The sequence below is a fragment of the Plecotus auritus genome (genome assembly GCF_963455305.1).
Source record: "Plecotus auritus genome assembly, chromosome: 7".
In the NCBI taxonomy this organism is placed as follows: domain Eukaryota; kingdom Metazoa; phylum Chordata; class Mammalia; order Chiroptera; family Vespertilionidae; genus Plecotus; species Plecotus auritus.
Window position 1 is genome coordinate 15,766,344 of NC_137774.1, and position 27,968 is coordinate 15,794,311.

Below are 27,968 nucleotides of genomic sequence, written 5' to 3' on the forward strand. Positions count from 1 at the left end.
CCCCCGCACCCGAGCAGAATTGAGACTTGCGGTCTCCCAGCCCAACTTCTCCCCCATGACTTCTCCGCGCCCCCAGGGCCGCGTGCGGCGATACAGCTTTTCCAGCGCGTTGTATTGTTCCAGAGTTGTCCTCGCGTCTGACCTGCCCCCGCCCCCGCCCCCGCCTGGGAGTCCCTCAAACCCAGGATCTCTGTCTCTGTCGTCTCTGAACCCCCAGCCCCTGGCACAGTGCCTGGCACTTGGAGGGTGCTCCATAAATGTTTGCAAAATCTAATGATGCGTTAAGCAAGCGTCCACCCCGCAATACGCTGGGTGTGTGTGTGGGCGGTGGGGGCAGAAGGGACGGCTGGCTGTATGCCCGGGTTGTGGGGGGGCACAGGCGGGGGGAGGGGGACCTTGGCAGAGGGCCCCTCGGGGCTCGGGTGGGAGGACAGTGGGGAGGGGGTAGGACGCAGGAGGCGAAGCCTGGGCCAGCAGAGGGCTGGCAGCGGCGGACAGCCTCGCTCCTCCCCCTCCTCCTCCTCCGGCGCCCTCCTCTCCTTCCTCCTCCTCCTCCTCCTCCTCCTCCCCGCCTCGCCTTCTGCCTTCTCGGGCTCCGCCACCCCGCCTCGCGCGGTCCTGGCAGGGAGGGGCCGGGAAGGCGGAGCCAGCGGCGGCCCAGGCTCCCGGCCCCCGCGTGGCTCCAGGGCTGGAGCGGAGATTCGGCGCCCAGGTAAGAACCCGCGCCGGGAACAGACAGGGGACCGGGGCCGCGGCGGGAGGGGCCGGGCGGGGGCGCGGAGGATGGGCCGAAACCCGCCTCAGTGCCCACCGCAGCCTCGCGGCCCACAGAGCCCCCAGCTGGGGGTAGGGGGAGCGCAGTCCCCGCCCCACGGCTCCCGGTCCCCCCTCCCGCGCTCCCCATCCCCCTGGCGCCCCGCTCCTTCCCAGCCGCCGCGCATCCTGCTAGACCGCCCCCCAGGGCCCCCCCAGGTTTCGCCTCTCTTTCGCTCAGCCTCGCTCCTTGTTTGTCCCACAGGTTCCTTCTGAAGGCGAGCTGGAGTCTGTGCCTGTCCGCCTCGGGGAGAGGTGGGGTGCTCGGCTAGAAGGAGCCAGAGGGCAAGTCCGGCGTAGGGGGCGGGGGCGCTGTGGCTGGAGGGCCGGGTCCCATTCTCATGCATCTTAGTGTCCGCAGAGGGGCTGGCCCCGTGTTTCCGGAATGAATGAATCATTACTCTCCTAGTCCCCTTCTGAAGGAGGACTTTTTGAGGTCCACGTGCTGCAGAGCAGTTGGGGGGCCTTCTGAGGCAGGACCCCCCTGCGCTCTCCTTTCTTCTCCTCTGTGTGCTCTATTCTCGGGGGAGGCTTCCTTCCGGTTGGGGCTTGGGGGATGGAGGGACAGGAGGGAGCTTGTAGGCCCAGCCAGATACTTGTTGAAGGTGTGACAAGCCAGGGACTTGATTGAGCCTCATAGAAGGTCACAGGAGAAGGGGGTGTTGTGGAGGAGAGCACCCACAGTCAGCCAGGGGCCACGCGTGGATTCTGACCCGCGAGTTACTGAATTCCTCTAAGCCTCTGTTTTTCCATCCGTAAAATAACGATATTAGTATTCATTCCTCGGAGCCTTGTGCAGATGAAGAAAAATGTCCTATGAAATCCCCCAACACAGTGCTTGGCACGTTGCAGGCACTCAGCACGTCTCAGTGCTCCCCCCATTCTGCAAACAGTGAGCAGAGAGTTATTTGTTCCCGTCCCCCTGTCCTCATATTGGCCACGGACAGACACAGTAGATGTGTCATCGCTGTTTGTTGAATGAATGTGCTTGATGGCGCTTCTCCCCGCCTCCCCCCCTTTCCTCCAGGATCCAGGCAGCGCTGGGGGTCTGACCAGCACAGACATGCCGGTGGTGCTGTCGGAGGACTCCGGTGAGTGCGGCCCCAGGGCTTGGTCTCCATGCCCTGAAGGGAAGAAGCTGGAGAGAAAGCAGGCTGCTGTCCGCACTGGCTCTTGGGAATGCGAGCCTGTGGAGGCAATGTTCACAGGACAGCGCTGATGTGTTGTCTGAGGGTCCACTGGGGGTTTCCCTTGGGCGTCTCCATGGAGGTACCCTGTGTCGGCTGTACTTTGTTTTCTTACACTCTCGGCAGGCTTGCATGAGACCCTGGCGCTGCTGACCTCTCAACTCAGACCTGACTCCAACCACAAGGAAGAGATGGGCTTCCTGAAGGATGTGTTCAGTGAAAAGAGCCTCAGTTACTTAATGAAGGTAAAGCCCCATTTTACCCTGTCTGGTGAGGGTTTCTAGAGGTCTTCCTAGCTGGCTGTGGCCCCTGCAGGTCACCCTAGCCACGCCCCTGCCCCAGGAAGGCCTTCAGGAGCCCACTTGCAGGGCTTTCTCTTCCGCTGCCCCGTGGATGACCCAGTTTGCAGCCCTGCAGCTGTGGGCGGGCCGAGTGGTGTCCAGGGTAAACCTAGGCAACTGGCTTGGGAGGCCCCGGCCAGAAATCGCTGTCTTTGCAGATTCACGAGAAGCTTCGCTATTACGAGAGGCAAAGTCCAACCCCTGTTCTGCACAGCGCCGTGGCCCTCGCCGAGGATGTAAGCCCCAAGGTTTTCCTTCTGGTGTCAGCCTTCTCCCCACCCATAGTGCTCTGTCATCTTGCCTCATCACCTTGCTTAGCCAGGCGACTTGGGACTTGGGAGCCCCAAGGTGAAGAGTGTCTCCTCCCCTCCTCCTCTTCCTGCTCCTCTCCTCCTCCTCCTCCTCCTCTTCCTTCTCCTCTCCTCCTCCTCCTCCTCCTTGGGCCTCCTAACAGGCCGGGAGGAACTCGTGAGCCCTGGACTGGGCTTGGGAGTGTGGTGACATGACGACGCCCACTTACTGTGTGTTCCCGAGAAAGTCTGCTTCCCCAGCTGTGAAATGAGAGCGTTTGGATCAGATCTGCAGTTCCCAAGCTGTTGAGGACTGGCAATAGGAACAGGTCAAACAAGACTGGGTCTGGAGAGGCCCAGTGTGAAGTCCTGGGGGAAGGGACTTGCAGCCCATCCCCGCTTACTGGCTCAGGCTTCTCGTTGTTTAAAGGAATGCTTCCTAATTTCCTGTGGGCCTGTCCTCTGTGTTGCATGATCTGGGGAAGCTGTCCCTGTTGATGACTAAGTCCAGCTCCTGGATAAGCTCACCTCACCCCGGGGGGTGGCCTGCTGAGGGGAGGGCGCTGCCTGTGGGCGCACTTCCCTCTCCTTTCTGCTCCATGGGACGCGGTGATGAGGAACATGTTGGGTTGCTAGGCTCGCAGGCACAGCACTGCCTTGACTACTAGCTCTGCAACCTTACACCAGTCCCTCAACCTCTCTGAGCCCCAGTTTCTTCATTTATAAAAGAATGTAGTGATGAGGGCACAGATAATGGAGCCAGGTAAGCCCAGGTTCAAGTCCTGGCTGTGCCACTTCCGAGCTTTCTGACGTTGGGCAAGATATTTACTCTTTCATTTAATTCCCATCTGTAAAATGCCAAAATAATAGTGCCCGCTACATCTAGTTCATCGTGAGCGCTAAGTGAGAAGGTCCACATGGAGCAAATGACACCCGGGAAGGGCTTCATGAGTTCGTGCCCGTCAGGTGTACCCTGTGGAGCTGCTCAAGCTCTTCCGATCCCCGGTGTGAGCTCCCTGGGACCATCAGTCCTGGGTGGCTGAGGGTCCCTGTGCCCCTGGGTGCTGTAGCAGTGGCTGGGAGGGCTCCTGGGTCTGGGTCCAGGGCGCAGGGTGTTCCCTGGGGACTCCCAGCAGGCGTGAAGCACCCACAGCCACCGTCTCATTGCCCTACAGGTGATGGAGGAGCTGCAGGCCACCTCCGTGCACAGCGACGAGAGGGAGCTGCTCCAGCTGCTGTCCACCCCCCACCTCAGGGTAGTCATGTTGCAGTCCCTGCCCACCCACACAGCCTGTGTCTCCTGAGCATTCAGTCATGAGACTGAGGAAAGGGGGCTCCTCAATGAGGGACCCTAAGTATCAGTGTCTGGGGTGGTTGTCTGGCATGAAATCGAGATCCCCAGACCGCTGCCCAGCCAAGGCCCTCTGCCTGACCCCTGTGCGCTCTGGGCCAGCCTCTCATTCCTCTGGCTTTCCTGACAGGCCATGCTCATGGTGCATGACACGGTTGCTCAGAAGAATTTCGACCCTGTTCTCCCCCCTCTGCCTGACAATATTGATGAGGACTTTGAAGAAGAATCAGTGAAGATTGTTCGCCTGGTAAAGAACAAGGAACCCCTGGTAGGTGGCACCCCACCCCCACCCCCATCCCCTTTCCCTGTTCCACCCAGAAAACTGGGAAGGGACCCTCCTGAAGTCTTTGGAGTGAATGACGGCAGCCTTGTCAGAGCTGTCACTGGTCCCTGTCACACTTTTGTGCGCAGGGTACCCCTTTCCCTGGGTAGATACAGCCTCCCTCCACCGTGGCCAAGCTCCTTTGTGCAGTAAATAACCTGCATGGGCAGTAAATAACCTGCACGACTGCACGGGGCAGCTCTGATCATCATGCTCTGAATTGGCAAACCACGGTCCAAGGGCCAAAGCCAGCCCGCTGCCAGATTTTGTAAATAAAGTTTTATTGGCACACAGCCATCCTGTTCCTTTCCATATTGTCTATAGCTGCCTTTACAGTGCAACGGCAGAGTTAAGTAGTTTCACAGGAGGCTATGCGGCCCCCAGAGCCTAAAAAACATACGTTTGGCTCTTTACAAAACGTTTGCCAGGCCCTGCTCCGAATCCCGAGGAAGCCCAGGGCAGCAGCTATTCTTCTCCCCAGCTGACAGATGGTTATCATGTTGGTCCTGGTTCAGCATTGATTGACCGAGCAAAGCGACAGGGCTGTTTATTAGATGGAGGGAAGTAGGGGAAGTCCAGAGAATTGAGTGCTTGCCCCGAAGAACACCGCTGCTGGCACTCTCTATAGTCAGCTTTCACCAGATGACCTCAGAGGATCCCCTTCTGCAGACAGAGCAGGATCTCCCCGGCCTCTGTTTCCTTTCCTTCCAAACGGGCAGTCATCCATCGACTGGGCAGACACATCACGCACCCTTCTGTGTGCCAGGCGCCTGTGGGGTGCAGGCAGTTCAGAGATGATTAAGACCTTGTCCTTGCCCTCTGGGAGTTCACAGGAGGTGGTGACTGGGGGTTTCCTGGAAGGGGTGATGCCTGTGCTGAATTCCAAAAATATGAACAGGGATTTTTCTAGAAGGAAAAGGGAGAAGGGCAATTCCACAAAGTAGACTGCATGAGCAAAGCCATGGGAAGGTAAATGGCATGGAATATTCAGGCAATCGGAGCTGCCTGGTGTGGACATAGAATGCCAAGGTTTTTTTTGTTTTGTTTTTTAAATGTTTTTATTGACTTTTAGAGAGAGAGGAGGGATAGAGAGATAGAAACATCAATGATGAGATAGAATCATCGGTCGGCTGCCTCCTAGAATCATCGGTCGGCTGCCTCCTGCAGTCCCCCCCACTGGGGGTGGGGGTTCGAGCCTGCAACCCGGGCATGTGCCCTGACCGGGAATCAAACCTGCGACCTCTTGGTTCCTGGGTTGATGCTCAGCCACTGAGCTATACCGGCTGGGCAGAATGCCAGGTTTGAGGTAGGGTGCGACAGGGGTGAGGCCAGATCAGTGGCAGATCATAGAAGAACCTGCTTGTCCACGCACAGTTGCTTAGCTTGACCTCCAAGGCAGGGGGAGCCATGGAAAGGTTTTAAGCGAGAAATAGCATGGCCAGATGTGCAGCGTAGAGAGATCACACTGGCTACCCAGCAGGAAGTAATCTGGAGAGTGAGGCCCGACACCGAAAACCAATTTGAAGGTGGGGGCCAGATACATGAGGTTCAGAAACGGGGCTTGACCTAGACCCGTGGGAATAGGGAAGAGAAATCCAAGAAATATTTCAGAAACAAAATTATTGTCACTTTGTGACTGCCACGGTTTGGGCAGGAGTCTGGGGAGGCACCTGGGGAGGCTCAGGTGTCCTGCTTGGATGACTGGGTGGATGTTGGGGCCATAATTCTGGGGAACAAATAAGAAGGAGCTTAGGCCCCACTGAATTCAAGAGGCCTGTGTGACTCGAAAGTGGGGATGTCCAGGAGGTGGGAGGATTATGTGTCCAGAGATACAAACTTGGCAGCCCCCAGCATCCAGGAGGGGTTAAAGTCACACCTGAGCGGGCGAGACCTCCTGGGTAAAGAGTTTACAAAGTGAGACATAAAGAGGGCCAGGGCCAGGTCCTAGCCCTGTAGTCAACATTTCAAAGGCAGATAGAGGAGGACTCGGCAAAGGAGATGATTTGTCATCGAGAAGAACTGGGAGAGAGGTGTCATCAGGGCCCCTTCGGAGACAGAATTCCAGAGGGAGGGTGAGCACCAGAGTCAGGCAGGAGGCTGATCAGAGGAGAGCAGACTGAGGGCTGCAGCTGGCGGGCCAGCAGGTGCTTTTGCTGTTGCATCTGAGGTTGCAGGGCTGAGTGACTCTGAGGGCAGGAAGCAGGGAGAGCAGATGCACTCTGTTTCTTTAAGAAGCTTGTTGGAGAGGAATGGAGACTGGCTTCTGCTGGATGGGGCTGCAGGCTTTTTATGATGGGAGAGACATGATAATATTTTTAGGTCCAGGAGAGAAGGGGTATTGGGGATGTAGGAGAGGGAGGGAGGGCAGAGGCACCGGCCTAGACAGGAGGAGCCCCTCGCTAAGATGGGGGAAGGAGGAAAGGGTGGACACATGCTGGGAAGCATGAAGGTCTAGGGGGCAAGAAGCCACAGGGTTCTCAGCTAATGGCCTCTCTTTCCAGCAACATTTATCTTACGTACTTCAAATAGATGACACAAACGAAGTTAATAATAAGTGCACCAAAGTGTTTGCAGTTACAGCCAATGATAAGTGGCTAGCATTTATTGAGCACTTACTGTGTGCTAAGTGCCTTTATGTTTTACCTAATGTAATCCTTGCACAACCCCGTGAGTTAAATGTTACCTCACACCCCAGAGGAAAGAGAAGCAGAGAGGATAAGGGGCTTTCTTGCTAAGGCCGCATGCTTTTAGTAAATGCCAGGGTCGATTCAAACCCAGGGCTGTCCAACTCCGGAGCTTAGCTCTTGACCTGACTGCCACCCTGCCCTGCCACTCACTGTCCAGCCTGTGTGATGCACGAAATTGAGGGCTTGTTAGACCTTTCTCATCCTAGATAACCTCTCTTCTGTGCTTCACGGACCAAGTTTTGGACCCAAAGCCCTGGTTGGGGCATAATTGATTCCCTTCGGCAACAGAAGGCCCTGTGATTGGTTAGAGGCAGGATGAGAATTTGCTGGCACATGCTCTCCTCATTATTAAATGTCTGCAAAAGGCAGTGGCTGTGAGATGATAGAGAAAGCCCTGTACTGAGCATCACAAAAAGCTTTCCTCTTTCCAGCTGGGTGACCTTGAGGATGCTTCCCTTCTCTGAGCCCCAGTTCCCCATGTCCAAAATGAGATCGGCATTGTGTTACCGTGCTTTGTTTAAATGGTGAAGTGCTGTGCTATACTAATGAGAGATGTCAGTGTTACTGCATCCTCAGCATCGGAAAGATCCCCTCTTCCCTGCTCTCTGAGATGACAGAGGGAGGGATGGGGAGGCTCTGCGGGGTCCAGAGTGTTGGAATCTGAGGTTTGTGGGTGCTTCTGAGGAGCCTGCCTGCTCTGTCTCTGATGCAGGGCGCCACCATCCGACGGGATGAGCACTCAGGGGCTGTCGTGGTGGCCAGGATCATGCGAGGGGGCGCAGCAGACCGGAGTGGTGAGTGGCATCAATGCCCTCCTGGCCAAGGTGGCCTTTATCCCCCAGCCTTCCCCCTTTGACCACGGGTCTCATTTCCCCCTCCTCTGTGGTCACCTGTTTGGGATGTCCTGGGAGTGGGGGAATGGGGCTGAAATTCTCTTTCACCAGCCTGGTAGAAAATGGAATTGTTTTAAAATCTCTCAGACATGGAGAGACTGGGGGGATCAGGACTCATGCATGCAGTATGGGCTTGGTGGGTAATTCCTAACTGGGGGGCAGGGACACCCTTCCCCACCACCGAGTTGCACTATTACGGAACGGGGGGTTGTTCATGTCCCAGATTTGTTTGGATAGAAAAGAAGATGCAAATCACTGTGTGGGGAAGAACTCCTGAGTCGGAGGCAAACCTCCTAGTGTGGGGAGCATTATCCCCAAATCTGGGGATCATTGTGTGGAGACTCCTAGACCAGAGCTTCTCAAACATGAGCAAGCACACAACCCCCCACTCCCACTGGTCCCAGCATCTTGTTAAAAGGCGATTCTGATTCAGCAGGTCGTAGGTGGGCCCTAGATTCTGCACCCCTAACCACCTCCTGGGTGGTGCTGACACTGCTGGGCCGGTGTCCGCGTTCAGTGGCAAACAGGGCCCAGTACCCAGAGACGCTTGTCGTGAAAGCGGAGGCCAGCAGGCAGGTGTGTTTAACACTCCCGATGACATCTTCCCGGTGCTTTTATGTTTTCTTGTTAAGATTTGAGAGGGACATTCTTGGAGTGTGTCTGTAACCCCAGGAAGGGGAAGAGTTAATGCCATTTTTAAAGAAGCAGAGGTTACAGCAGAAAGAACACAGTCTTTCTACCTCACAATGACTGTGTTCGAACACTGGCTCCGTTACTCAGCAGTGTGGCCTTAGGCAAGCTGCGTATTTCCGGATCTCAGCTGCCAACTTGTAAAACTGGAGGTTCCACCGGGTGAGGCCGTGATGCCGAGTGAGGCGCCCAGCACACAGTAGGGGCTCCGCTCATCCCGGTCCCAGCGGTGCCCAGAGCTTTGAGCCCCTTTCCCGTGCTAACGGTCGCTCCGGTGTCTCCTAGGCCTGGTCCACGTTGGGGACGAGCTCCGGGAGGTGAACGGGATCACAGTCCTGCACAAGCGGCCCGATGAGATCAGCCAGATCCTGGTCTGTGCTGCACGTGTGCTGGGGGTTTGGTGGTGCTTCGGGGACCCAAGCCGGGTGCTTCCAGGGCCAGGGCGGATCTGGCTCGGTCTCCCTGTTTTCACGGGAGGGCCGCAGGCAAAGTGGCCTTTACAGTGTGCCCGGGGTGCGGGGTGGGGACAGGAGGAGTTGAACTTCTAGTGAACCTGCCTCTCGCAGACCCTCTCTTCAGTCATTCCCCCGACTTCTAGCTCCCTTTCCTGAGGACCCTTGTGGGAGACCCCCTTCAAAAGGGCCCCCTCTTCTAAAGGGCCGAGGAATATGGACTAAGAGGTTGAAGCACAGGGAGGACCCAAGCAAGGGATTTGGGATCAGACAGTCCTGGGTTTGAATCCTGCCTCCGCCGCTCTCTAGTGGTGCAGCCTTGGGCAAGTCATCGGATCATTCTGAGTTTTGATTTCCTCTCCTGGAAAGCAAGGACAGGGGTGGTTTCTCATCCCATGCGTGGTAATCATTAGGATGTAAACATCTGGAAAAGGATACAGCATTTCACATCTGTGCTGGGATGTAAACAGCCTCCAGAGTCCATTCTGGGAGTTCAAATCAAAACTGAAATTGTAAAGAGCCCCAGTCACAGTTCTGTCCTCTGTATCCTCAGCATCCTCCCCTCACATGACACTCCTTGCCAACTTTTTAAAAAATAATTGATGTTTAAAAAAATATATATATATATATTTTTAAAAAAATATATTTTATTGATTTTTTTATAGAGGAAGGGAGAGGGATAGAGAATTAGAAATGTTGATGAGAGAGAAACATCGATCAGCTGCCTCCTGCACACTCCCCACTGGGGATGTGCCTGCAACCAAGGTACATGCCCTTGACCAGAATCGAACCTAGGACCTTTCAGTCCGCAGGCTGATGCTCTATCCACTGAGCCAAACCAGTTAGGGCTTAAAAATATATTTTTATTGATTTCAGGAAGGCAGGGAGAGGGAAGGAGAGATAGAAACATCAATGATGAGAGAGAATCATTGATCGGCTGCCTCCTGCACACCCCACACTGGAGATTGAGCCTGCAACCGGAGCATGTGCCCTGACCGGGAATTGAACCCTGACCTCCTGGTTCATAGGTTGATGCTCAACCACTGTGTCAACCTGGGTGGGCAGCTGACTTCTTATGGTTTGGGGGCAGAAGCAGGATGAGATGTGAAGAGAGAAGGCTGGCTCTTTAAGGCTGCCTGGCTGCAGGCAGCCCCTTCAAGTCTTCCTGTCTCACTGCCCTTTCCCTGGTTTTGGGCACCGACCTTCTTGTGTTCCAGGGCAATGCAGGGCCAGGGAGACCAGTGGGAGGTGCTCTCATGGGCTGACAGCTTCTTCCTCACAGGCCACCCACGTGGCGGTGCAAGGTTTCTGTCAGGCAGAGGGAAGAGGAACCCCTGGGAAGACAGGAGTAGCCTGGGATTGGAGACCCCACTGGGGAAGATGGAAGCAAAGAGGAAAGTACTGATTGGGAACCAGCCCCAAACCAGGCAGGAAGGAGGAAAAGGAAACTGGGCCAGGTTATTAAAAATAACCCAGGAGGAAGGAGAGAGGGCAGCCCTGGGAGGCACGAGAGGTCAGAAGGGACGCAGAGCTGGATTCAGTGTATGCATTGTCCTCGGGGTCTCATTTAAAATCTTATGTCCTGCCCTAACCGGTCTGGCTCAGTGGATAGAGCGTCGGCCTGCGGACTGAAGGATCCCAGGTTCGATTCCAGTCAAGGGCATGTACCTTGGTTGCTGGCATATCCCCAGTAGGGGGTGTGCAAGAGGCAGCTGATCGATGTTTCTCTCTCATCATGGTTCTCATAGATGTTTCTAATTCTCTATCCCTCTCCCTTCCTCTCTGTGAAAAAATAAAAATAAAAAAAAAATCTTATGTCCCTTTGAAATGCAGGTATTGGCTTTTGAGTTTTGCTTTGTTAACTCAACCGGTGCCACCATGGAAGGGTGGGTCCCAGGGGAGGCAGTGAGTCTGACTTTCCTCCGAACGTGAGTTTTCAGACCTGGGAAGTGAGATGTGAACTCATGGAGGGCTAGACCTGGGGGATGATGAGCCTGCGCTCTCTCTCCTTTCAGGCTCAGTCCCAGGGATCCATCACCCTGAAAATCATCCCAGCCACCCAGGAGGAGGACCGTTTAAAGGAGAGCAAGGTATGGGGGGAGCTGGAGGTACGGGGAGGGCTCCAGCCCAGCCTTTGAAATGGTCATCTGGGAAGAGATTGTACATCTGGTCCTCGGAACATGTGCTCAGTAGATTACGATCCTGTCACAGAGTGATTCATTTATTTGTACCCTGCCTCTTGGTGGACCAGATTTGACCTAGCTTACAAATACATTTTAATTGAAATAGAAAATTGGGGCCATAAGGAGGAGGAGAAGGTACCAAATGTGCTGGCGTTGGGACCAATTAAGTAGCTGCCATTGATTTCAGTGTGTAGCCCACCTTTGTGGGGCACCTCCTCTGTGCCAGGTGCCCTGCCAGATGCTGGCGACAGGGTTGATGAGGAGCTTTGAGGCTTCCTAGTTCAGGGGGAGCCGGGGAGCAATTCAAGTGCCACGGAAAGATTCTCTCCAGGGTTACAGGTGCCATGGCAGGTGTCGCCCGGGAGGCACGAGGAGTGAGGCTTGAAGAGGGTGAGATGAGCGGGTCCCTGGTGAGAAGAGATGGAGGGAAGTTCAGGCAGAGGGGTCTGCATATACAGAAGCTCCAAGTAATGAAGAGGAGTATATACTGGGGTGGGGTCTGGGAGTGGGGGAGGTGGGTGAGGGCTGTCTTCTGAATTACCTTTTTGTTTTGTGGTTTTTTAAAAAATATTTTTATTGATTTCAGAGAGGGAGGGAGATAGAAACATCAATGTTGAGAGAGAATCATTGATCGGCTACCTCCTACACTCACCCCCTACTGGGGATTGAGCCCAACAACCCAGGCATGTGCCCTGACCAGGAATTGAACCATGACCTCCTGGTTCATAGGTTGGCACTCAACCGTCTGAACCATACCGGCCGGGCTGTGTTGTTGTTGTTGTTGTTTTTTAAGGGGATTGATGTACCATGTTTGTGTTTTAGAAAGCTCCCTGAGGTAGGCACGTGGAGGAGGTGGAGATTGGAGGCAGGGAGACCTGGTTGGAGGCTGTTGTCAAAGCCCAGCTGAGAGGTGGCTGAGACCTGAGCTTAGGGTGGTGGTAGAGAGGACAGATGAGGACATTATTTGATTTCAAAAACATTTGGATCTGAACTACCCTCGCAGCCAAGGCAGAAAGGAGAACATAATGAATTGCATGCTTTTTTAAAAATATATTTTTATTGATTTCAGGGAAGACGGGAGAGTGAAAGAGAGAGAGAGAAACATCAGTGATGAGAGAGAATCATTGATTGGCTGCCTCTTGCACACCCCCTATTGGGGATGAAGCCCACAACCCAGGCATGTGCCCTTGACCAGAATTGGACCCTTCAGTCTGCAGGCTGACACTATCCACTGAGCCAAACCAGCTAGGGCAGTGGTCGGCAAACTCATTAGTCAACAGAGCCAAATATCAACAGTACAATGATTGAAATTTCTTTTGAGAGCCAAATTTTTTAAACTTAAACTATATAGGTAGGTACATTGTTATTAACTTAATTAGGGTACTTCTAAGCTAGCCTTTGCTAAAAACTCAAGAGGCCTAAGAGCCGCATGTGGCTCGCGAGCCGCAGTTTGCCGACCACTGAGCTAGGGCAATTGCATGCTTTTCATTGGTGGAAGGAAGGGAGCATGCCAATGTTTGAAGAAAGCTGATTCTCAGCCCCCGCCTCCCAGTACTAAGTGCAAGAAAGAGGGTCATTCCAGCACCTGGCACAGAATAGATGTCAATAAATATCTTGATGAATGGGGATTAGCAATGGACATTGTGTTTGATGTCAGTTTTTTTAATTTTTTAAACAAATGAAGAAATAAGGTTTTTGTGGCTAGTTTCTTATTTGCACTCTTCCATTGCATCCCAGGGCATCCATATTATGGACTCGTACCTGATGGAAGGTGGTTCTTCCTGGGACGAGTTAATGTGGTCCCCATATGCAGCTGCTGAAGGTTTTCACTTGATACAGGGAGAGAACTTGGTTTTCCAGCCCCTTAGCTCATCCTTCCTAAGTATTTCTTCTTGCGCCAGAAGCTTGATCTGAGCTGGCCATTGAGGATTATACTCTCTTCTGAGTGTTTGAGACCCTGGTGACATCTGTGGCTTGATGAGGGTATCTGTCCTTGCAACACCTGGCCAGAAAGTTCTTCCTGTAGTCTAGCTGAATCTTTTCTGGAGGGCATAAAAGAATACGATTTGAATCTGCCTAAGGCGGCGATTTTCAACCAGTGTGCTGCCAGATATTTTTATTTATTTTATTTTTTGCTGACAGAATTTTTTAAACATGCAATACCTGACTATTTAGTCAGGGGCACTGACCTCTTTTCCCTTAGATTGTCAAATAAAAATATGACAACAACCAACACAATAGCCATCCGGTGTGAATGAATCAAAATTATACCTATTTTGTTTTTCAGATTGGCAAAAAATATATTTTGTGTGTGTGTCACAGATGTTAGTACTTAGTTTATGTGTGCCATGAGATGGAAAAGGTGGAAAATCACTGCCCTAAGGAAGCCCTCTGGCTTTTTTTTTTTTTTTTTTTTTTTGTCTATTTGCTGTTAAGTAATTGGGCCCAAATAGAAATAAACAAACCCATGCCACTGAATTATAGAAGAGAACCAGGAAGTGCGACAAAATGCTGTGTCTTCCCACCATCTTCTCTGGAGGGGGTGGCTTCAGGGTAAAGGGGAGAGTTGGGGGTTAGCCAAACGTGTGACAGATGAGTCAGGATTGAACTGTAAAAAATGTGGGCGTCAAGTACCCACTGAAAAATGATGGTGAGGAGTCAGTAACAGTAGTTTTATTGGTATTTGTGTTCTTACCAAAACATCTAGATTACTTATTTAACAGATGGCTGCTGCCTTCATTAGGGGCAGTTAGCATATCAAAAATCACATTTGAATTACGGATTGTGCTTGACTTTACTTTTTGTCCCCAGGACTAATTGTTGCATTGTGTATGCTAAGCACAGCAGATCAGGTAATTAAGGAAATGTTTAGGTTGGAAAAAGATATTCAGACAAGGGGCCCATCTGTTAATTTTCTGATTCTTGAGGGATTTCCTGACTATAATATCCAAAATGGTTGAAGAACAATAAGAAAATATGTGCAGTATGTTTCTGATTAGCTATCTCTTCTCAAGGCTGCTTATGCTTCCTAATTGTGAACGGTAGTTGTCACTTGACTTTCAATGTGGCATAGACAGGTCTATGTCTCCATGATGAAGGGTTGCCTCACTGGAGCCCGTCCTCTGCAGGTGTTCATGCGGGCTCTCTTCCACTACAACCCGCGGGAGGACCGGGCCATTCCCTGCCAGGAGGCAGGCCTGCCCTTCCAGCGCAGGCAGGTCCTGGAGGTGGTGAGCCAGGATGATCCTACGTGGTGGCAGGCCAAGCGAGTGGGGGACACCAACCTTCGAGCTGGCCTTATTCCTTCCAAGCAGTTCCAGGAAAGGTGGGCCTGGGGGTGTAGCAAGGGGGTGGTTCTAGAGGGGCAGAGGAATGGGTACATGGCAAACCCACGAATCTCTGCCACCACAGCCAGAGAGACACACTGTGTGTTGTTCCCTGAGGTAAGTTCCAATTGTACTTATGTTTGTTCTTCTTGACCCATAACCAGTGGTGATGACTTTTTGAGATTTAAAGAAATATATGGAAATCTCTGTTATTAATGTATATTGCATAATACATACTTAGAGAAAGTTGACAAATAAAATATAAAAATATGGAAGAAAAAGACAAGGAAAAGAAAATTACCCAAAGTCTCGCCACCATCTAAACTGCATAATTATTTCCTTCCCGTGATTTTTACGTGAGTGTTTTGAGATCTTGCTTTTTTTTTTAACTGTACATTTTGACGCCAGCATTTTCCACATATCGCCTATTAGTTACTGTGTGATTTTAGTGGCTATATACTAGTCCATCAGGAGCTACACCATTCATGCATAGGCAGCATGAGTGGATTTATTGTGAATGGAGCTGGCCTGTGCCCGGCATCCTGTGGGCTGCTATGAACCCCTGGTTTCTGCCCTGGAGAAGCTTACAGTTTAGCTGGAAAGCCACCCCTTCCCCACCTTTCAGTCTTCTCCAGTGTTTCACAGCTACAAGGCTGCAATTGTTACCTTGCACATAGACTGTCCCTCATATTTCAAACTATTTCCCTAGGATAGGTTTCCAGAGTGTAAATTCTGGGTCAGAGGGCCTGGCAGTTAAGACTGCATTGGCCTCCCCTGAGGTTTGAAGTCCTACAGACCTCGTTCATCCGTTTCGGTGGTCCCCGGCCAGGGGCGGCAGCATCCCCGAGAACCTGTGAGAAGTGCAGATTCCTGGGCCCTGCCCCGGACCTGCTGAATCGGAAAGTCCAGGGGTGGGCTCTGCGCTCTGTTCTCACGGAGGTTCCAGGTGATTCTGAGGTGCTGCAGCTTGAGAACCTGCTCTCTTTCCTCAGGGGAGCCTTAGACCCGTCAGCATCTTTGGCTTCACAGGTCTTGGGGGGGCGGGGGAAGGCTCTTTAGCTGCATTCAAATGTGGAAATCGAAACACCTCCGAGAGCCCTGGCATTTTCTCAGTCAGAGGTGAGACCTTGGCAGCTGCCTCTCCACTAACAACCCCATTGGATAATGTGTCTGGCTGAGGTCTCCGGTGGGAGAAGGGCGTTAAATCAGGGTCACGTTCACCCTCAGCCTCTGCAGAGAGTCCTGCTATTTTCCAGCTTCCTCGGGAATGGGAAGGCCAGGTGAGAGGAGAGGGGGCCTCCCTTCCTTGAGAGTCGGTCGTAGGACAGTAACAACCAACTGCTGACCCTGGGCACTGGGCTGGATCCCTGTGTGTGACCGTTGGGGCTGGGCAAGCGTCTTCCAGAGCAGGAGACTCAGTTTCTTTCTCCTGTGAACCAGTGCGTGTCCCTCTTCCCTGGGACTCGGTGTGATGCAGGAGGCCCTCAGACTGCCAGGCTGTGCCCACCTGTAGGATCCAGCACCAGTTTCTCCACGTTTTCTGTAAGACCTCCCTGACTGGTTCCGTGGCCCAGCTCATGGGCCTGTCCATCTCCTTGTCCATAGGCGCCTAAGCTACCGGAGAGCCACGGGCACCCTGCCAAGCCCCCAGAGTCTCAAGAAGCCCCCCTGTGAGTAGATTGGCAGGGATGGTACTTAGGGGAGGGGCCGGGGTTAGGACTCGAGGGCTTTGTGCCAGGAAGAAGCAGGTGCTGGGCAGGAGGAAGCACCAAGGGCCTTCTCTGATCTCCCAGCCTCCAGAGGAAGGAGGGGGTGGGCAGAGGGGTGAGGAGAGGAAATGGGGGTTAAGTTGGGGGGAGCTATTCCCTGGAGAGGAGCTCATGGATGACATTGGGGGCAAATTAATGCCTCTCTCAAAATTGTGTGTAAACGTGTGTGTGTGTGTGTGTGTGTGTGTGTGTGTGTGTTTGCGTGTGTGTGTCTGGCTGTTTGTCTGTGTCTGGGAGAAGGTCCACAGCTTTCATTACATTCCCAAAGGGCACCCTGGTCCTGTCAATTTAGGAGCCTCGGATTTTGGGAGACAGCTCTGGAGATCCTGCGCTTCTGTGTTAGGGATCAAATTTGGCAAATAAAAATCAAGATGTTCGATTAAATTTGAATTTCAGATAAACAACAAGTAATTTCTTTGCATAAATACATATTGCACGGGCTATACTTATACTAAATGCCGATTCCTTGGTTTTCTGAGATTCAAATTTAGCCCAGTGTTCTGTATTTTTTCTGCCCGCTCTACTCCGCGTAGCACTTTCCCTTTTAGAAAACACACCCACCTGCCTTCTTCCTTGTAGTCGTCACAGCAGCCTGTGAAGCAGTGGGGTCAGAGCACCTCCTTTTCCAAGATGGGAAAACAGGCTCCTGAGGCCAAGGGCGTGGGACCAGGGTTGAGGCCGTGTTGTCGGAGGGCCTGTGATCAGGGCGCCCAGGTAGGGCCTGGCGAGGAAGCTTTGCCACTGCAGGCATCCTAGACTAAGCTGCTCCCCTGGCTGGGTGGCTGCGGCCCACGCCTACTCTCCTGCACGTGCTCTCAGTCAAAGGGCTGCTGAATAAATTGGCCTGGAGGCTCTTAGTGATGAGCTGGCTTTCTTTGAGCTGCTAATGAGACACACACAGGAAGACTAATTAGAGCAAGTCCTGGTTTAATAATGCACCCCAGCTCAGATCACAGGTTTGCCGGAGGAGAGAAAGAGGGGACAGATGGAGGGCTCCTCAGGCACACGAGGCCACGGCTGTCTCTCGGCCGCAGGGCCTCCTGTTCCCCTCCGCTAACGCTGTTCCATCTGTCTTTTGTGCAAACCGCAGATGATCAGCCTTGTGACAAAGGTAGGCCTGGTATTTGTCCCCTGTGTGCATGGACTAGGCCCCTTTTCTGTGGAATGTCTGGGGCCGGAGGGGCTTGTTCCCCGCCCCCCCCCCCCAACTCTGGGGTGGCTGTGCCCTCCTGCTCTTTGCCCGCCTCCCCCTACTCTGGCAGCTGGTCCAGCCTTCTCCTTGAGGCTGCAGAGCTGGTGGGGACAGGGCTCAGCCTCCCCAGGACTCTGGCTGGGCCGATTGTAACTGGCTGGGTAGGACGCACGAGACAGGAGGGGGGCAGGGCTAGGAATCTTCCCTCCTGATTCACAGGGATCCTCTCTCAGAGGGACTGGGATGGGGTCTGCTGGCCCAGAACCCGGCTAGGGCCTGGAAAAGTTATTTGAGGAATAAGCATGGAGAACTGAGCTAAACAGAAGAACTTGTTTTTTTTTTTGGGGGGGGGGGGTGCCAGGACATGGGACTTCTCCTGAGCCTCCCCTGAGACACGATCCCAGAGGGCTCTTCCTGGCCATCCAGGGGCCAGGCACCTCTGGGCTTGGGTCTGTGCCCAGAATGGCTCACTGGACTCCCTCTCTGTTTGATTCGCAGAGACCTGTGACTGTGAGGGGTACCTCAAAGGGCATTATGTGGGTAAGTAGCAGGGAGATCCTGGGACAAATGTGTTCCCCCAACATCCTCTTGTACACCATGCACCACCCACCACAGGCTCCTGGGGCAGGGAGAGACAGAAGCAGAGTGATCTGAGCGCCCAGGGAGGGCCTGTGGGACCCACATTTCCCTCCATCTCTGTCAGCAGAGGAGGGACTGACCTGCCCAGGCCTTGCCTGCCACCTCAACGTTCACCAGCTGCTGAGAGCAGAGCCCTGACGCGGACTCCTCCGTTAATACTGACTGTATTATTCATGTGATCTCAACTGCAGTTTATTCAGTGGTTACACCACCGCCATACCATAATGGAGCCTTTTACTAGTTTCCCAAGTACCTTCGCTTCTTTCATTTTGGTCCGTCTTTTCAGAGACCTGAGAGACAGGCAAAGAGCTTTTCTAACTTTTGATTGGGAAGTAACTTCAAACTTACTGACAAGTGGTAAGAATTGTATGAAGGACTTCCATACACTCTGCACCCAGGTTCACCAGCTGGTTTTTGCCACGTTTGCTGTATCATTTCCTTTTTCTACATATATGCATTCTTCTCCTGAGTCATGGGAGAGTTCGCTACAGACATCTTGTCCCTTCACCCTTAAATACCTCAGCATGTGGTCCCGAAGGACAGTGATATTCTCTTATATAACCCAGGGCAATGATCACACTGGGAATTCAATATGCATGCAATTCTATTATGTGCATGTTTATATATAATACCGTTTATATTAGAATGTTGCCAGTTGTCCCAACAATATCCTTTAGAGCATTTTTCCCTGACCCTGACCCAGGACCCAATGCACACATTGCATTTGTAGATTTATATTTCCGTTTCACAAATAAGGAAATTGAGGTTCAGAGAGGTGATGACCTATTCAAGGTCAGTCACATGCCAAGTAAAACAGTGACCTGGGACCCTACTTTTGGATGCCGGGTGGTCACCCTCTCATCATATTACTGTGTGTCTTGATCAACCCCTTTCTGTATCGGGAGGAGGTTGGGAGAGGCCAGTGGGACTCAGACCCACCTCCAGGTTAGGCCAGGTGGAAAGAGTCTTTAGTGGGAAGTCCTGGGACAAATGTCATGGTGTCCCCTGCCCTTCCCCCAAGCTGGTCTTCGAAGGAGCTTCCGGCTGGGCCGCAGGGAGAGACTGGGAAGCCCGCAGGAAGGAAAGATGTCTGCAGTAACGGAGCCTCTGGAGCTGCTGACCTATGAGGAGGTGACCAGGTACCAGCACCAACCCAGTAAGCGGCCCCGCCTGGTGGTTCTGATCGGTAGGTGATACTGCATCTCCAGGGAGTGGGCTGGTTTCCTGCCTGGAGGAGGGGGCAGGGAGCTCAGCAGGGTCTCTGGTCAGCCTTTCCTTCATTCCCCAGGGTCTCTGGGAGCCCGACTGCATGAGCTGAAGCAGAAGGTGGTGGCAGAGAACCCACAGCACTTTGGTGTTGCTGTTCCACGTAAGAGGGCTCGTGTGTGTGTGTGTGTGGGGGGGGGGGGGGGGTGGGCGGGCGGGCAGGGAGTTTAACGTGAATATTTCATGGGGCCTTGACTCCCTGTATCCATCCTCATCCTTATTTGGGGTCAGAGGGACTGCCAAGCACTGCCTGCTCTAAGCAGATCATGGGACCGAGGCGCGATGGGAATGACCCACTCTGAGTGGTCCACTAGGACCCTCTAAGGCAGAAGGTGGAGGACAGTAGAATTGTATGCATGTTCAATTCCCAGAATTTGCTTGGTTCCTGCCTGGGATGGGAGGTGAGTCTAGAGCACATTGCAGGCAAAGTAGCAACCTCAAGCTAACACCAAGGGGCCTCCAGCCTCCTTTCCCACATGGCTCTGACTGCTACGGCCCCTGCTGTCTGCTTGGAGAAGAGCCGGGCAGGGAAGCCAGAGAGCCCAGTGAGCAGTATTGCCTGGGCACTCCCTTATAGCTGGGTCTGGCCCATCAAGGGTGGCTCCTGAGTCTAGAGGCAGGCAGGGATGCTGAAACCCAATAGGCGGATTGGATGTGATGAGGAAGAGGAGAATGAAGAGTGCTAGGAACTAAACCAGGAGCTCTTCTGTGACTACTAGTAACTTGGTCAGCCTTCCTAGTGCCCCTCAGATGAGGGATTACTATCATCCCATTCTACAGAGGAAGACACTGAGGCTCAGAGAGGTTAAGTAACTTGTCCAACATCACACCGTTGGTAAATGGTGGAGCCAAGATTCAAACCCGGCAGCCTGCTCCAGTCGCATTCTTAACCAGGCTGCATGACAGCCTGCCTCTTCCTGCCTTTTCCTTTCTGTGGGACTCTGTCCATCCCGTGGCCTCCACAGGATACAGCGTTGGCACCTGGTGGCCACCAAGGGGGGATGTTGTGGTGGCGGTGATGGGTCTTTTTCAGAATGTTCTGAGGAAGGGCAGCTACAAAGCCCCGGGGCCTTGGGGCCCATAGCCCAGTCTGTGGGTTGTCAGAATTGTCTTACAGAGCCCAACCTGAAATGGCGGGGATGGGGATGGGGATGGGGTGTGGGGTTGGGGAGGCCATTCTGGCAACACATCGGTAATGGACCTGGTAGGTTTCAGGGAGCCATGGTCTTCCAGACTGAGAGCATGGACTGAAACAGGACATGTGGAATTTGCTCACACATAGGTCCTTGGAAACCCTCAGCCCCACCCCTTGGGGGAAGGGTACCTGGATGGTCAGGCCTACCTGCTTCCAGGTACCACACAGATAGGTGACTTTCCCCCTGGCATTTAGGAGCTGGGGAGTTAGCAAAGGCTTCCTAGAGGCAGTGCCCTTTATGCTGGGTTTTGAAGAGTAAATAGTTTTCCAGGCAGAGAAGAAGGAAGAATTCTCTGCAGAGGGAACAACATGTGCAAGGGATGGAGGTGTGACCTGGCGGAGCAGTGTCAGGGGCTGGGAAGTTGGTGTGGATGATGTCGGGGAGATGAAGCTGAGTTGAGGCTGGGCGGATTGTGAGGGTCTCATAGACTCATCTAAGGTCTTTAGGATGTAGTCAGTGGGTGAATAAACATTTTGGAGCAAGGGAATGACATGGTCAGAAAAGTGACCCGAGCGGCTCTGCCAGAGGTTGGCCAAAGGCACCACTTTAGGATACAGAGCATCTCCTTGGCGGACCCCCCCCGCCCCCCTCCGCCTTTCTTTTGGAATGCTCCGGAAAAGCTGTGTGTTGCTTCGTGTGTGCTCTTGTTCTGTGGCGGACCTGTTTTCCCCCAGGAGAGTGCATCTCAATTCTGTTACGGAAATCCACCGGAAAACTCTGTGTGCTATGAAATGGTGTGAGAAGCTACATCTCATCCAGAAAGGGACTGTCTGCATGTCTCCTGTCTCTCAAAATGGGAAATAATTGAATCAAGAATTAAAAGCATACAGTAAGGTTATCTATGTTTGTGCCTCCTCTGCTCTCAAAAAGCCATTAGGACTAGGGACTAATGAACGTTTAGGACTAGGGGTCTTCTCAGTGATTCCTTAAAAGCCACAGCATCAAGGAGGCAGTTTGGCAGAGTGCTCAGGGCACACACTTGGCATGAGACAGAGAGTTCGGACCTCGGCTCTGTTACCTGCCGGCTCTGGGTCATTGACACGGTGCCTCACCTCTCTGCATGTCTCGGCGTCCTTTCCTGCAAAGTAGGGGGCCTCCTTTAGCCTACATCCAAGAGTTGTGTGAGTCAGTGATGCGCCTGGAAAGGGCCCTGTGCCTGACACAGAGACACGGGATGGATGGAAGACGTTGGTTTATATACAAAGCATCAGTGAACTCTGAATAAGGGCGCAGGCTCCCTGCTGTTCTCACTCACTGTAATGTGACATCTCTTCACCCAGCTTTCCTTGTTTTTTCTTTAAAAGATACCACCAGACCCCGAAAGAGCCACGAGAAGGAGGGGGTGGAATATCACTTTGTCTCTAAGCAAGCCTTTGAGGCCGGCATACATCACAACAGGTACGTTTGCTTGATGGCCAGCTGGCCCTCTGTGCCGGTGTGGGTCTTTGCCTCTGTCCAGTGTTCCACTTGACCTCTAGGAGGGCTTCCAGGTGGAGGAGGTGGGAGAGAATCGTGGTGGAAGTCCATTCATGCTTCTGTGCTAATTTAGGCAGGCTCGGGAACTAAAGGACTTTCCCCCTTTGGTGTTTTAGGTTCCTGGAGCATGGGGAATATAAGGAAAATCTCTATGGGACCAGCCTGGATGCCATTCACGCTGTGATGGCCAAAAACAAAGTTTGTTTGGTGGATGTAGAGCCAGACGTGAGTTCCTGGGCCAGTTGGGCATGTTTTATTAATGGAATTTAGAAACTAGAGGATTGTACATTGTACAACATATTTGACCTCAGTTTAAGGGAGTTTTAGTCTAGAGCACTGGATGTTAAAATTTCTTGGGGTCTCCCTTTGAGAAGCTAATGAAAGCTTTGCACCCCAAAATATACACTTCTATACACAAAAACTGCATTGAAATTGTAGGGAGTCATGGACCCCCTTGGCAGCCAGAGACCCAGGATCGGAATCTCTGCATGGAGTAAGTCATGCAGTCTGGCCAGTTGCGATGGGACAGGAAGTTAGATGTCGGTGCCCAGCTGGAGGCTGGGACTCAGCTCTTCGCATCGGCGCACCTCCTCCTTGAACAGGACGAGTGAAATCAGTGGTGTGGGAACCACTGAGGGAGGTGTTCAGGAGAACAGTTTGAAAGGGAAAAGGGGGAGACATGTCCCTGTGAAGCGCTTCAAAAACACTTTCAGTCTTGCACACCCTGCCTGCTGTGTACTTGACAGGGGCTTACCCACCTTTTTCACCTTGTCTTTGAGAAACACTTCTAAGCTTTGACCTCAACCTGGGTTTTTTTTATTCCTCTATAGACATAGCACTCTGGTTTTGATATAAGCTGTAGGCTTTATTTTATAGAAGTTTGCTTGAAACAGTTCCAAAAAGCACATTATACGTAAGGAAAACCCTCCCTAACTTGGAGTTACTGGGTGTTGGCAGTCAAAATGAAAAGTCTCAATTTCAGGATTTTATTTGGAAAGTGATTTTTATTGTTGTGGCTGCAAATTGTATATATTGCAGTTTAATACCAGTGTTTCCAAATAGAGGCCCTTAAGATACAAGGCACAAATAGGATGTTTGCCTATTGAAAACCTTCTACAGTCTTCACAATTTGTTTCAAGTTCTTAGTCTCTTCATTTGCTTAGCAAACCTTTTTTTTTTTTTTTAATATCAGTAGGAGGTTTGGGCGATAGCATGCATTCCAAATTAGTGTAGCCCAAGTTGATGACCAAATAGATTACACATTGAGTTCTGCTGGCTCACCCATCAGGACTGGGCAGGTAGAGAAGGGCATAAGGAGGTTAATGAGAGCTTGTGGGGTCAGAGCCAGGAGAGATGACAACTCTGGGAGCAGAGGCTTTGGAACCTCCCTTCTCAGCAAGTAGGCCTCCAGGCCTCCAGTTGAGTCCACAGTCAACGTGGAGAGTGAGAAAATGAGCAGTTGATCTGCCCAGTTGGAGTTCATTGTCATGTGACCGTATAATCGGAACCTTTACCCTTGAGGTCATGTGGTGAAGCACACCATTACTGAGCATTTGAAAATTATGTTTCACAATAAGATATTTTCAAAGTATATGATATTCCTGAACTTGTCTTCTCAGGCACTGAGACAACTGAGGACCTCAGAGTTCAAGCCCTATATTATATTCGTAAAGCCTGCAATTCAGGAAAAAAGGAAGATGCCACCGATGTCCCCAGCTTGTGAGGACATAGCAGCCCCACTTGTAAGTTTAAGATTGGTCATTTCTTCTTTTTTTAATTTTTAAAAAAAATATATTTTTTTTATTTCAGAGAAGAAGGGGGAGAGAGAGCTATAAAACATCAATGATGGGAGAATCATTGATTGGCTGCCTCCTGCACACCCCCTACTGGGGATTGAGCCCACAACTCATGCATGTGCCCTTGACCGGAAGCAAATCCGGGACCCTTCAGTCCACAGGCCAACACTCTATCCACTGAGCCAAGCCAGCGAAGGCTAAAATTGGTCATTTCTTTTCTAAAGGCCTAACAGGGCCTGTTACCATTATATAAGGGTGCTTGTACCTCCTGCTGAAGGCCATCTTTCCATTTGCCTATTGGTCAGAGTTCCTTGGTCAAGTGACCAGAAGGGCCAAGGTAGGACAGCCGGAAATGCCTCCCAATTTAGATAGGGGTGGCTTTGTCTGGTTTCCCCACCCACCCTCCCGTCCCTCACTTAAGCACCCTTCCTGAGAATGGGTACCTGAATGTCACAAATCTGTTGAACTAAGACAAACCCAAGTAGTTTTTAATTGACGCTTTCATTGAAACCAAGTCCAGATCTAGTAAGCTAATCCAACACGGGGCAACAGGCAGCGTGAGGGGAGTCTTTCCCACCTGCTTGCTGTTCAGGTCTGTGACTCTTGCTGAAGCTGCAGGTGGTTGAACGGTCCACCTTTACAGGCCAGGAAAAGGATGCAGGGGATTTTTTTTTTTAATTTTTATTGATTTTTTTACAGAGAAAGGAAGGGAGAGGGATAGAGAGTTAGACACATTGATCAGCTGCCTCCTGCAAAGCCCCCACTGGGGATGTGCCCGCAACCAAGGCACAATGCCCCTGACCAGAATCGAACCTGGGACCCTGGGACCCTTACAGTCCGCAGGCCAACGCTCTTATCCACTGAGCCAAACCGGCTAGGGCAGGATGCAGGGGATTTGTGGCTGCAAAACAAATGTCACACATTTCACTCCATTAGAGATTTGAGTTCTTTCAAGATGCTAATATTTCTTAGGAAGATCGAGGTACTCATGGCAAAAATGTTCCTTCTGTCATTTCTCAAATAGCTAGATGTTTCCAGGGTAAACAGTGAGGGGCCTGGAGGAGGGGAAACTCCAGCAGCAGCAGACAGACAGGGCTACAGGATGTGTGTATAGAGGGAGGGAGAGGTGGGGTTGAAGATCCAGGGACGGCATTGAGTGACTGTGACGTGCCTTTGAGTACCAGAGGAACCCTGAAAGATCCAATATGGAAGCTTCTCCAAATTTCATCTAGCTTTTCCCCTTCTGGGGGAAAGGAGGAGGAGGAATAATCGGAGCCTTCTCTTCGGTCTCAGCCGTCTTAGCAGGTAAAAACGGTTTCTGAGCCCTTTAGAACATATCTTCTGAAACTGCAGGTGCTCTCCCTGAAGTAGGAATCAGGTTTTGATTGGTGACAGAGAGAAGAGGAAGAGGGACTTTTTTTGGAAAGTGGGTCTCTTTGGGGGAGGACAGCTCGCCCCGCTCCATGGCAGCATCCAAATATTGAGCACCTAAAAGCAGAGGAGAGAAGGCAGGCAACACAGGACTGGAAAGAGATAGGAGGTGGGTGAATGCCAATGACAAATCATATGTTTTGCAATTTGACTTAGAGTGGATCTGCCACGTTCTTCCCCAACCCAAACTCAGTTAGTCAACTCTCTGCTTTAAATTCTATTTATTAGTGGTTTCTTGAATGCAGAAGCAAACATTGTGTGAGTTTGGTAAGACGGGATCATTGGCTATCTATAACTTAGTGTTAGGTGCCAGGAAAATAATCTGCTTAAAGAAGGCAGGTACCCTAGAGAAATGGGGAATTTGACCAGTGTTGCTCCAGCACTTTCTTAACTCTACTTTGTGTCTTGTGTTTGGCCCTGGTATAAGGAAATGAAAAGTTGAGTTCTACAGCATGAACTTAAGAGTCTTCGGAGGGCATTAGAGTTCCTTATTCGACTTCTTTCCCCTCCCTTCCCCATTGATTTCAGAATTGCTTTAAAAAATAAATAAATAAATAAATAAATATATATATATATATATATATATATACATACACACACACACACACACATATATATATATATATGTATATATATATATATATATATATATATATATATATATATATATAAATTGATTTCAGAGAAGGAGGGAGAGGGAGAGAGAGATGGAAACATCAGTGATGAGAGGGAATTATTGATAGGCTGCCTCCTGCACTCCCCACACTAGGGATTGAGCCCACAACCCCAGGCATATGCCCTGACCGGGAATCAAACCGCAACCCCCTGGTCCATAGGTTGATGCTCAACCACTGAGCCACGCCGGCGGGGCCAGAAATGCTTTTTTATTGTTATTATTTATAGGTCGTTCCTGTAATTATTTAACCAAATTGCCATGCAACGCAATAGTAGCACTTCTTTGGAAATACCTTTGGACAGGACATGTGATATTGACACAGATGTAGAATCAGCATCCCCCCCCAAAGCACTTCGTATCATGGCTTGCGGTTAACGGGTCCTGAGTAGATATTCTGTGAATGACTGACTGAACAACGAATGATTTTTGTCTACTGCCCATTCACTTTCTTGGAGGTTTGATAGGATATTTTCCTCCACTCTGTTCTTTGTGTACACAGTGGGTTATTCATGGACCATCGTCATCATTCATCACTTCAGAATTAGAGCTTGGGACATTGCCCAAGACACAAGGTGCAGGTTCCCTGTTTGAGGGGAGAACCACCCTGTCGCTCCATAACTGCCCCTTTCCTTGCAGGATGAGGAGCAGCGAGAGATGTCAACCTCCGCCACCTTCATAGACCAGCATTACGGGCACCTGGTGGACGCTGTGCTGGTGAGGGAGGATCTCCAGAGCGCGTACAGCCAGCTCAGAGCTCTCTTGGAGAACCTGAGCAAGGACGCTCACTGGGTTCCCATTAGTTGGGTCAGGTAACTGTATCCTAGAACATCCACCTTGGAGGGGACCTGGAAGACCACCTCGTCCAGCCATGTTACCATCAAGGAATCCCACGTGTGGAGAGGGGCAGAATTTTCCATGAGCTCCATCATCAAGAAGAGCATATGTGGGAAGTCCCGTTGATTGGTGTTTATCTGTTGTTTTCCACTATACCCCTCTGGAGCAGAAAACATGAGTTGAAAGGGGGCATATCACAAAAGGACACATTTCCTTCATTAAAGTGTCACAGGCAAGTTGACCCTGATTCTTTGTACCAGAGTTAAGTAGCCACTGTCTTGTGGGGATGGGGATGGCGAATTTATACAGTGCCGATCTGCAGGGATGTAAGCTTTAGAAATAGGGTGACACCTCATGTATCCAGTTCTGTTGGAAGTTGAGTTGCTTTACCCAAGGGGATTTTTCCATGCAGCTGAAGTTCCCCTGTCTTCAAGCATCAAAATGTTGATTTTCACCTTGTTGAAGGCAAGTGCTTGCCTGGCACTGGAAAACTTGATACTGTGCCTTCTTAAATAGTGAGCATACATGAACTTCTGTGGAAGACTGAGGCACCCTTCACTGTCGGTGAATTACTGTACTGTGCTTCAGGGACTATTGAGAGGTGTTTTCAGGGACTATTGAGGAAGGTAAGGCTGCTTGTCCCCTTTCTAAATACCCTGAGACTCCTACGACGGAGTCCTTGCTTTGTTTGATTGGTTCTGATCCACCACTTGTCCCTCTCATTACTGACAGCTATGCTGGTTCTTGCCTGTCCCTACCTTCAGATGATAGGGGCTCCTGTCGTGCGAGATCACGGGAAACCAGATGATCCCTCTTGTCAAAACTGTATCTGAGTCGGGATATATCAGTCCTGACTGAAAATCAAATTATATAGACTCTTGAGTGAGTGGCTAATGGTCTGTCTCTGAGCAAAACTGTCATACAGGATTTGTGAAATATCTTAGCTGCTCGGAGAATTTTATTTCTTATTAATAGCCAATGTATGTCTTTATTCTGTGCTGGGAGCTATGCTGAGGCCTTTAGGTACATTACTTTGACAAATACTCCAATCCTAGAACGTAAGATTCTATCATCTCTGTTATACAATAAGAATAATAAGGCTTAGGAAGTTAAAATAACATGTTCAAGCTCATACAGCTTTAAATAAATGGCAGAGCT

The 27,968-nt window shown here is 51.3% G+C and overlaps 1 protein-coding gene across 3 annotated transcripts; it reads left to right on the forward strand.

Moving 5' to 3' along the window:
• Nucleotides 1–588: 588 nt before the first annotated feature.
• Nucleotides 589–27,967, forward strand: MPP3 (MAGUK p55 scaffold protein 3). Of its 3 annotated transcripts, none has more exons than XM_080681098.1 (20): nucleotides 589–712; nucleotides 1,019–1,098; nucleotides 1,841–1,904; nucleotides 2,127–2,245; nucleotides 2,500–2,577; nucleotides 3,807–3,887; nucleotides 4,113–4,250; nucleotides 7,704–7,785; nucleotides 8,860–8,945; nucleotides 11,042–11,116; nucleotides 14,338–14,534; nucleotides 16,141–16,205; nucleotides 17,395–17,415; nucleotides 17,995–18,036; nucleotides 19,157–19,321; nucleotides 19,424–19,504; nucleotides 21,902–21,995; nucleotides 22,190–22,298; nucleotides 23,693–23,815; nucleotides 26,613–27,967. In XM_080681098.1, exons 3-20 carry the CDS (start codon nucleotides 1,877–1,879, stop codon nucleotides 26,787–26,789), a joined length of 1,761 nt encoding a protein of 586 aa, XP_080537224.1. In that variant the 5' UTR covers nucleotides 589–712; nucleotides 1,019–1,098; nucleotides 1,841–1,876; the 3' UTR covers nucleotides 26,790–27,967. The 3 variants fall into 3 exon arrangements, with proteins under 3 accessions (XP_080537224.1, XP_080537225.1, XP_080537226.1); XM_080681099.1 differs by having other exon boundaries at nucleotides 1,019–1,068; nucleotides 26,613–27,056; XM_080681100.1 differs by lacking the exon at nucleotides 3,807–3,887 and having other exon boundaries at nucleotides 26,613–27,055.
• Nucleotide 27,968: the final 1 nt, after the last annotated feature.

Coding starts and splice junctions, on each gene's coding strand:
- MPP3 (XM_080681098.1), top strand. CDS start 1,877: ATGCCGGTGGTGCTGTCGGAGGACTCCG. Junction 4,251..7,703: donor TAAAGAACAAGGAACCCCTG/GTAGGTGGCACC, acceptor TCTCTGATGCAG/GGCGCCACCATCCGACGGGA. Junction 14,535..16,140: donor TCCAAGCAGTTCCAGGAAAG/GTGGGCCTGGGG, acceptor CCTTGTCCATAG/GCGCCTAAGCTACCGGAGAG.